The following is an 11,052-nucleotide window of genomic DNA, read 5'->3' as shown; positions in this document are numbered from 1 at the left end:
TTTTTGGCTTTTCTGCAACTCCTCCAACTTTGCTTTAAAAAATGTAAGGGGCTTTTGACTTAAATTGCCATGTTTCGTGTGCAGGTGACGACGGAGATAAGACGGCTTCAGACAGCTGTTTGCTAGAACTTCACTGCACAACACGCACTGAGGCTTTGGGTAATCTGTTTCGCTGATCCAAGTGAAGCGCAGACCCAGATAATTGACATCGTATTTCCTTCTTTTTTTTCCCGTCTGTTGTTCACCCGCATCACCTCTTTTTTGCCATCTCCTTCCCTCTTCTTCGGTATCCTCCGGCGCATCTTCTGACTCCCGCTCATTTTCTTTCTCTATTCTCTCCGTCTCTGTTGCCTCCAAATCCTCACTCTCTCTTGGTCCCTCTCCTCCTTCGTGACTAACAACTTTATCATAAGACGTCCCACTTGACAGTTTCCCTGATTTCAGCCAGTTAAGCATAGTTATATTATATATATGGAATGAATGAAATGAGCCTGCAGTGCATACAAGAAGAGCAGTGCGTAGAAGAAGACAGCAGCTGTCTTCTTCTACGTTTTTATCAAAAACTAATTAATTATAGTTTTTTATTGAAAATAAAAGCGATTACAAAGGAAATGTTTACTGTTCATGTTTTTTTATTGTATGGAAAAATTCCACTTAAAAAAACAGACCGCCATTACATTTTTCCTCTCACGCACCCCCTGGTGGCAGCTCGCGTACCCCTGAGGGTGCGCGCACTACACTTTGGGAATCCCTGCCCTATAGGAACACCCACCCCAAAACAAAAAGTTCAGAAGGCTGGTGGAGAGAAGGTGATCCAAGGGGAGGGATGGAGGCCCAGGTCTGTGAAGGGGAGCAGAGGTAGGCCTGGACTGTGGAGCAGTGATGAGCCTGGATCATGGGGTGAAGGACCACACCATGATGGTTGAGGTGGGGCTAGTGAAGATGGAAAACACCAAGGTGGTGCTAGTGGAACTGAAGACCACTACAGCAGATCAGACAATGCTGATAAACACCAGGATGGAGTTGATAGAGCAGAAGACAACCACGTTGGAGCAGGTGGAGGTGATGACTACCTCCTCAGTGAATTCATGGGCGTCCTCAGTGGATCAGGAGGCCCTGGAGGAGAAAGAACTTTGTGGCCATGGCATGGAGCACAGTGAGTTCATGAGCAGCCTGCGTGGCCGTGGCATGGGGCACAGTAAGTTCATGGGTGGCCACCATGGCATGAAGCACACTGAATTCATGGGTGGCCTCAGTGGATCAGGAGGCCCTGGAAGAGAAAGAACTTTGTGGCCATGGCATGGAGTGAGCTTATAAGCAGCCTGCGTGGCCGTGGCATAGAGCACAGTAAGTTCATGGGTGGTCTCTGTGGCATAGGGCACAGTATGTTCACAGGTGGCCTCCATTACACCCTCACTTAAAAAAATCTTCAGGGGAAACTTGAATGGCCATGATGTGAGGGGGCTCTGGTGTGGCGGCTGTGCTGGCTGGAGGCTGACATGAACAAAACCCAAACAACATGACAGACACACATATTGAGTATACAGGAAAAAAAACTGGTGATAGGTCTGAACCACTTCTATGGAGGTTAAAGCATGATGGTGCTCATTCCAGAAACCAAGAATGAAGAAAAACAGCTTGATTTTTTTTCTTTTGCATTCATTTCCTTGAACGCATGTCAACATGTTTGCATTTTGGTTCTCTACATGACAGAAGTTGTGCAGCAACATTCATGAGAAAGTTCATGGGGAAAAGAGTTTACTTTCGCTTTGGCCCTGTTTACTCCTGGTATTAAGATGCATTTTGGTCGATCAGATTACAGGTAGACAAGGCACATCATTTAGACATAATGTCTCTTTTATGCACTTTCAACCACTTCTGTCCTGATTTCTTCAAGGGGAGGGTCAATAGGTGGGTAAATGTATGGACTTTAATTTCAGATTTTTCAGATCTAAATTTCAGATATTTCAATCTAATGGACAAAATGAGTTCACACATTTTGCATATGAACACAACCAGAGAAGACGGAAAAACACATGGAGAACAGCAGCTTTTGTTTCTGCTCTGACAGCCGCAATACTATATAGAACACTGTGTGTTTTTGAAATCAGGAATGGTAAGAGAACATTGTACTTGGTACGTTTTTCTTCTTCAACCCAAACAAGTTTAAAACCCATCTGGCTAGTGCGCTAGGTCAGTAGGAGTGGGTGGTCTTTTGTGGCTTTTCATACGAATTTGAACACATGAGCATCTTTTTGTTTTTACAAATACCATCTGTTTATTTGATGCTTACATGGAATGCCAGATAAATTGTTGAGTTACTAATTCATCTTATTTCTCACTGTTTATAATTAATTAGCAATGTCAAATAAACTTAATTATGAGATAATTTACACTGGATACACAAAACATTTGTGAACTGAAACTTACATTTCCTAAACCATTATATATATATAAAAAAAAGTTCATGTGAAGATAGAATGAGATCAATTGTATTGTTTTATTGTAAGATTATACCTCTATATATAATGTGATTGCATTGTGCAATACAATCTTCTGATGAGTTTGATGATCACAGAATTAAAGCATTTCACAAGATACAACATCCACCTGAAGAGCTTTCATTCTTCTCCTGAATGGCCTGCATCTGTTCTCTGTGTTGCTGCATCATTATAGCCATAGATTCCTCATGTCTCCTGTTGGAGTTCTCTAACATCACTGCAAACTCTTTAGCTCTGTTACGCTCAGCTTCAGCATTCTGTCTCTTGAACTCTTCCATCTCCTGGCCCATCCTATCTGCTTTCTCCTTAAAGCCCTTCTCCAACAGAGCAGCCTGCTCCCTCAGTTTACTGTCCATGGCACGCTCAGCCTCCTCTCTCTGGAGCCTCAGCTCCTCATCCATCTTCTCCTTCATCTGTCTCATCCTCTCTTCATTACTCTGTTTCTCTGCTTCCATCTTCTCTTCGAGTTGTCGCTGCTTCTCCTCTTTAGCTTTGATTTCCTGCTGCAGGAGGGCTGCTTTCTCTATTTCCTCTGCTCATTCATTGACAAAAAGAAAAAAGGAAACATGCTTTATAAACACTCAATCTTTGAGATTAACAGTCTGTTTTCCTGTAAATACCGATTTTATAGACGATTCATTGTCCATTAAGGAAATACACTTCTTTTAAGAAGATTACCTTTTAAGAAAAATCTTTCCTCCCATATTTTACTAAAAGACTTTTAATCCAAGTTGTGCTCTTCAAAAACATCAATAACATATTAAATGTTACATTCGCTTATGTAGTTCTGGCCTTATATGTGTTAGAACTGAATTAGAAACACTAAAATAGAGCTAGAAGATTTTAAAATGTTGATCTTGATCACACTGATCTTGATTCATAATGATAATGGCATACATAGCCATCCTGGGCTGCAGTTGTTATTGCTAGGTGTAATTCTTGGACCCTTGAAACAGCTTGTAACAGCTAGTTTGGCTGTTACATCGTCTTGTCAGTTTCTCTGTGTCCTTCAGTGTCTCAGCAGCACTCTCACAAATACCTAAACCTTTGATCACCTCTTAAACACAAGGAACCTGGGAAGAATATACAAACTGGGAAATTGAGATTTAAATGCTTCACGCTGCATTCACACGGGGTGTCAGCATCAACGCTTGATGGAGGGCGAGTCTGAAGCTTGTGTTGACGGGGCCGTTATAGTGAAAACAGCCAATCACATTACTTTCCGGTGTTGCATGAATGCAATTGGCTAGCGACTGCTCTAGGGTGTTTGCATGAAGCAATTTGATTGGCTGACGCCTGCGTTGGTGCTTAAAATTGAGAAATCTACAACTTCTGCCACTTGCAATGCAGGTGAAACGACACGACGGAATCCACAATTCAATTCGGCAACGCTTGATGTCACCCATTCAAACTAAATGAGAAGCGTTAAGGCCGATGCCATGTGTGAATGCAGCATGACTCTCACCCTTAATCTTTTTTTCCTTCTCAGTCAATTTTTTGTCAGCCTGCAGAATTGCTTTAGAATCCACAGACTTCTGCTTCAGAAACTCCTCTAGGACCTCTTCAGCCTATTGACATACAGACATAATTATGATGACAATCATATTTCTGTAATGTGTACTATGTGTAAACAGGTGCATTTAGTGTAATATGGGCAAGACCTTGACTTCTTTATTGGCCTGGCTGTTATAATTCTTCACAATTTCCTCCAGATCCTTGCAGAAGAGATCATAGCCACCAGGTTTGGCATAGAAACCCTGCTTGAGATTTTCCGTCATTGTTGCAGAGAGGGATGACAAGAGATCCTCACATCGTCTCTTTGAAGCTTGCTCGTTTTGGCACAGATATCCATCAAAGAGTTTATTAATGTTTTCCTAAAAACATAATATATAGCCTGTAAGTAACAGTTCTCAGTTTTGTAATGCATTAGAGGAGATTTCAGCTATATACACTCTAACATCTCTTAACACCACTGAACCCCAGAACAGAGCAGCAACATAAATAATCACACTGATTACTGGGTTTTGAATATGTTTTCAGAACCAACAAAGAGCCAGAAGAGAGATTTAATTTTTCACTTGGTTGCCCAGTGTTACTGAGTCATCATTTCAAGGCATCATCCTAAATTAACTAATTCTGTGAAGAGATCCGGCCTACCTCTAGAGATTTCAGGTACTTCCCATCAGTGTCCCTGAAGGAACGCTTCATGAAGGTTTGTGTCGCCATGTTGCTGAGATGTTGGTGTTCTGAGGATACATCTTTCAGTTCCAGAGGGAAGGAGTCCTTCAGCTTCTCCATTCCACTCTGGTAAACCTCAAGCCCCTCCTTCACTGCAGACTCATTCTCAATCATTGCCATAGCAATCACAGCATTCTCCAGACACGGCACAGCCCCACTGGAGATGGTGTCCACGTATGTTTTCGCCAAGTGACCCAGAACTTCAGAGAAGGAAAGAATTCAAACATAATGGTACAGAAAAGGTATTGAAGAACTGTCTGTATGTACATGCAAATTCTTCAGATTTAATTTTGAATCACCTCTGCCAGTGACTGTGATTCCATCTTTCAGCTTCTTCACATGGCTCTTGTTAAAGACAAATGTGCAGAAACGATCTGTGACCTCCAGGAAGTCAGAGGAAAGGTCAGCAGGATCCAAGCTCTCCAAACGAGACACATTCTCTGGAGCAGTTGGGAATGGGAAAGTGAAGCACGTTCTGGAAGGAAAGAATTTTTGGATGCACTCCCTGGGCAAGTTGTACTCCATCACTTTTTTTGCTGTGCCTAAAACAAATGAGCACATGCTGTAGATCCTCTCAATTCAAATATTATATTATTAAACTATATCGTTGCTGCCCGATGAAACTCACGTATGTCCAAAACGGTTACTTTTCAGGAAGTGAAAAAAACACCGTATTTCAAAAGCAGTTGAATGTAGCGTTGTCATACTTGGTACGGCATCTTCACATGTAACCATATTCTTGCCAGTGTAATGATATAATCCACATTTGACCAAAATTGAGTTTAAATGGACATACATGCATATTTTACAATAACGGTGGTCGATACGCGTTCTTCCGATCATTAATTAGAATGGCCAAGTCGCGTTTCATATTGACAGATGAATACGCTCAGTTTATTAAATAGCCTACGTCTTAGTTTATTTAATATTAATTATAAATTTATTAAATGTATTTTGCAAACTATGAAGGGACAATGAATCAATACACTGACATGGTAATGCTAGACAGATACTTTGTTTGCACAGTCCTACCGTAATTTTGTCACTCCTAGACGTACGTCTGGCGTTAGGGGGAAAATGTTTACGTCGATAAAGGAAAGTCATTGTCTCACCAGGCTATGTTTATTTGGCAATGTAACCTCACAGTGTTATTCGGCTATCCAGTGCTGAGCTTCGATGAAAACTTCAGGAGACCGGCGAGATGCTTCCATAGGGTGGGAGATACGCGGTGTGATTGTCAGCTTTGACACCAAATGTATATACGTGAAATTCAGATGACATGATTTCACAACTTTTCATTGGCCATTTAGATATGTGAAGCATACTGTATACGGAAATGAACCTGGACATTCAATCCGTCGAAAAATCTCACAATATTTCAAAAGGGACATACGTGGTTTTCATTGGACAGCGACAATATGTATTACCTCAAAAAACTATGAATTTGAAGAGTAATATAAAAGATGTTGACAAACCTGTTGAGAAAAACTATTCACACAAACTCATTGTGATAGTGATTGTAAGGGCTCTTAAAATAATATATATATATATATATTTACTATTATTAAATTACCATGCTTCAGCTTTAGAGCAAACTCTAGGTACTCATCCTCTGTTGCATCTTTGCCATCAATCTTTCGCTCAAGAGTGAAGTCCCTCACAGCCCAGATGAAACTAGGGAAGAACTTCACAAACTCGCTTGAATCATCATCATCCTCATCAGATGATTTGACCTTAATGCACTCTGTTAGTTCAGTGACATATCTGAGAGTTTGTTCAGGTATGCCAAACATGTCAGGCATGTCAAGTGACTGTCAAACAACAACACATGATGCATTAACAAAACAAATGTGTCATTCCATGAAGTACTAATCCTAGCAATGAATGCACTTCCTCATGATAGACTACCAGCACAAGGCTACCAAGTTGTGATGTATTTGTACTCATTTGTGAAACTCTTTAGATAAAACCATCAGCTAAATGACATAAGTATCTATATTGTCAGAAGGATACTGCAGTTCCTCTACAGCCCTGTTGTCAATCGTCCCTCGACTGTTGTAGACCAGAGTGCTGCTCAGTAACACAGCCAGACAGAAGATGTTGGTGTCATGCTTTGAGTCTCCCTGAGAAAGAGAAAGACAATCATGGAGTTGGAAAAAATGAGATTAAAACTCTTTGAGATTAATCTCAAAGAAAGCTGCTCATTTTTAACAGCATTAAATCAGTGCAAGGTGCATGGTAGTTAGGAAAGTGCACTCACTGCCTTCTATTTACAACAAACTAGCAAGCTGTTAAGCTGTGATGTTTGATGCTATTTTTAGGTGTGTTTCAGTACTTTGGTTTTTATATCACCTTGTCCACATCTCCGAGTCCCTCTGTGTCCAGCAGCACCAGAGTGGTTCCTGCTTTAGTGGGGTGATCCACACACCACATCCAGATGCCCTTCGTCTTGGACTCAATGGTGCTGCCCAATGCAAACCCTGATAAAGCCACACACAAAACACAACACAATGATTATATTCACGTAACTGCATGATGTTTCTCATAAGCTTTTGAATGGTATCAGTGCTGTCTATAGGGGTCTAACCTGTTTGTTTTCCTGCGAGGCGATTCATCAGGTAGGACTTCCCGGTGCGGTAGAGACCCACCACGGCCACCACCACCACTGGCTGCTGGATCTGCTGCAGGATCTGTAGAGCTGACTGCTGCACACACAGCTTCCCATCTGACCCCGTGTCAATCAAGCATACTGGTTTGTCCATGATCACTGGAGAATAAAGCTGTCCAACAGATACACACATTTAAAATCCTTTAACTGCAGCGTAATAGAGGTAAAAAGTTAAGATGGGTTGAGAAATATTCCAGTAATTCTACAGTACACAAAAGAGACATTCACCAGATCAGCAGCTTTTCCTTTTTTGTTTGGGGAAGTTTTTGTAAAAATATTTCTCATATCACATTAGCACACACATACAAACGTGGATAGAGAAACAGAAAAAAGCCACAGATTATACAGATATATGGTGAACGTGATTTCACCAAGTACAACATGTTCCTGGATCAATATCTTTGTTGATCCTGGAACAATATTCCAATCAACCAATCAGATTTGATGGACAAGTATACCATTTTGGCTTACAACCTGGGTTATTTACTTCCACAACAGTGTTATTCAACTATCATTTCCCTCTGATTTTAGGGATAAGTTATGGGTAGGGTTAGTTTTAGGGGTTGGGAAAAGGTTAGGACTAAATTTTCGGATAGGAATGTTGTACCAGGATCAACAAAATATGTTGATCCAGAAACATGTCTTACTTGGCAAAATCACGGTGACCACAGACATATATAAAAATTCCAATAAAACCCACATCTATCAACACATACAGACATCCACACTCACAAAATGTACACATACACATTCACCACACATTACACAAGAACACTGAATGAGACACAAAAAAATCCTGTCAGGTTTGTTTGTGTTCATCTAACATATCAATTCAAACTCCTCTGGGGTAGTATTCACAAAACATTTTATCTTACCACTAAGAATTCTCCTTAATAGCAGTAAAAGTTCTTAGCTAAGAGTTTCCGCTTAAAACCTATAGAGAAATCTTAAACTAAGAGAAAGGGTGGTGTTGACCAGGTTGCCAGGATGATGTCAACACGCTTACTAACTATGGAAACAGTGATTGGCTGATGGGTCTGGATCTCTGTCAGTGATTTAAATCATAGAAATATTGTAGAATGAGGTATCATGTTGCCATATTCAAATAAAGACTTTTAAATGTTGGCTAAGTGTCTAATTAAACGAGTATGTTCAGGTAATTCCCAAATTCATTCAAATTCTCAAGGCAGGAACACACCAAGCTGACGCTGATGTACTAGTGGTGACGAAAGCAGACTGTGGGGTTGGCTCACGTCAGCAGCATCCAGGTCCAAAGTTGGCCTGACACACCAAAACGATGTTCGACAGATGACGGCCAAGTAGCAAGTCCGTTCTGCGCCTACGTAAGATTAAATGCAGACGAGTTCCGACACCAATTCAACATGTCGAATCAGGTGGAAAAAAAGCAGACGAAGACCAACTTCAGCCGATGGTGCGGAACACACTGAGAAAACTTAGTCGGTCGACAAACAAAAACTGCCCGACAGCCGAGTGTCGGCTTGGTGTGTTCCTGCCTTTACATGTTTGCATCTCGGGAGATGGCAGAATTCAAGTGACAAATGATTTTTTATAAACATTTCAGGAAGAGCATGTTCAAATAGTCTATCTAATCAGCACGAGAGGAGGTATATATACACAGCCGACTGCCTTGGATACCTCAACAGTTTTCTGCATCCCTCTGCCACCCCGATTCCTCACTCTTGGTTGGATCCTATTCCCAAGATACGGGGGACTACTCTAAGTTTGGGCTAAATTCCGAGCTCCGAGCCTTTGATCCCTTTTGGACAGCATGCCAAAAATGCTTATTTTAGTCTTACTCTGTTTGATCATTTGTAAGGATGAACTTGTGAAAACTACAATAATAGGACATTATTTTCTTATTTTTTTATTTCTTACTTATTTATTTTTGCCATTTTATTATGATAAGACAGTGAGTAGACAGGAAGTAAAGTGGAAGAGAGAAAGGGGGACAGGATTGGGAAAGGTCCACGAGCTGAAACTCTAAATTGGGTCACCCGAGCTGCCCACAAGTCTATCAGCACAGATGATAGGACATCATTTTTAACTTGACCACAATGTTTTATTAAATGCATATTGCCTGTAAATAAATTAACCTTTATATTATGCAATCACAGATTAAATTAAAAATATTTATTGCATTTATTAAGAAAAGGATCAGCACTCGAGGCTCTGTTTGCCTATTGCTTCAGTGGTGTACAGTGTCTTTGGGCAATTGCCAGCAACATCCATTGTAGGATTGTTTGTGATTTGGTCTTACTGACTTATTGACTACTCCTAATTTTCCACAGATGTAAGAGCTAATTTTAAGAAAAAAATGCTTTAAGAAATACTCTTAGAGTAAAAATATAGGACTCCTAAAATTAGGACTGACACGCCCATTATTATTATGATTTTCTACTAAATCGCCAAGTTAGGAGCTACTTTTAGCCTTAAGATGTTTTGTGAATATGGCCCCTGGTCTATAACCTTACTGGGTTTGTTGATTAACAAGGTCATTTGAAGCTGTAACAAGACATGACCCTAAAATTTATCAAAACATGTAAGAGTGTAGAGATCACACACACACACTCTCCAAATGCATAGTTTTTATGCTGAGCTAATGATATTTTATATCCGTTGTAATACCCATGGATGAAGGAAAGTCACTTACCTCTTTGCTTCACTTAGCCTCAGTAGTTCAGTCTGAGTTGTATACATGTTGTATCTTCCTGTCATTCTATCTGTATATCAGACACACCTTTAGGTCCGCCTTCTTTGGACTAATTAGTCTAGAGTAAGTTAGGGGATGTTCCTGTTCTCCCAGTATCTCTCTGGTTATTCTCTGTGGCTGACTTAAATCCACGTCATTGACTAAGCAAATAGCAATGTGCACTTTAACTCTTGGTTTCACTTTCAAAATCAGCAACTGCAGCAGATAAAAGACACTTGGAGTCTTCTCATAATGTGCATCCACGTTGTCATTGTTAATCTGAGGTGTTGTTTTTGTTGTTGTTGTTTTCCCTGATGAAATTCACTTGAAATTCCCAACAATATCTGACTTTCTCTTGGGTATCAGACACCATGAAAAGATTGTGGAAAATATGTTAACCTCTGACTCAATCAGATGTGAAGTAAAGGTCAATAGTTTAATGTCCAGGAAACTCTTTTGCTCAACTTTCCACCATAGAAATGTGTTCAATAAAACGATTGCATAAAGCCTTGATACAAAAAAAACAATCACTGCAAGATAAACAACAGCACATAACTTTGTGTATTCAACATACAAATTGAAAGGGTTTTGATTCTAAAGTCTCTGAAATAGCAAACTACTGATCAATTCTGAACTTACTTAAGCTGGACAATGACACCATTTTCTTCTAGAGCCAAAATTGTTTTCCTGTTATCATTGTAAAGCTGTATCGGGTAGGATTAAGGGATGTAGAATGTGTTCATGCAAAATAAGGCATTAATATTTGCTTTATATGTACTAATAAACAGCCAATATCCTAGTAATAATAAGCAACTGGCTAATAGTGAGAATTGAACCTACACAGCAAAAAATTATTCCGCATTTTAGTTTGTTCAATGTAATTTTGTAAGTTGATACAACTTGTTGATTGTTTATTGTTAGTTAGTAGGGTCAAT

General features: G+C 40.0%; 1 protein-coding gene across 1 annotated transcript; it reads right to left on the bottom strand.

Annotated features, from left to right (window-relative positions):
• Window positions 1–2,401: 2,401 nt before the first annotated feature.
• Window positions 2,402–7,513, bottom strand: LOC137024028 (guanylate-binding protein 4-like). Its single transcript, XM_067391185.1, has 9 exons — window positions 7,327–7,513; window positions 7,092–7,219; window positions 6,753–6,862; window positions 6,313–6,503; window positions 5,039–5,281; window positions 4,659–4,939; window positions 4,163–4,375; window positions 3,967–4,069; window positions 2,402–3,033 (listed from the first exon to the last, which is right to left on the bottom strand). The coding sequence occupies exons 1-9, from the start codon at window positions 7,499–7,501 to the stop codon at window positions 2,591–2,593; spliced, it is 1,887 nt and encodes a 628-aa protein (XP_067247286.1). The 5' UTR covers window positions 7,502–7,513; the 3' UTR covers window positions 2,402–2,590.
• Between the last annotated feature and the right edge of the window lie 3,539 nt (window positions 7,514–11,052).

Source organism: Chanodichthys erythropterus, chromosome 8 (genome assembly GCF_024489055.1).
Source record: "Chanodichthys erythropterus isolate Z2021 chromosome 8, ASM2448905v1, whole genome shotgun sequence".
Classification (NCBI taxonomy): Eukaryota; Metazoa; Chordata; class Actinopteri; order Cypriniformes; family Xenocyprididae; genus Chanodichthys; species Chanodichthys erythropterus.
This window is presented reverse-complemented; position numbering and strand designations above follow the sequence as displayed.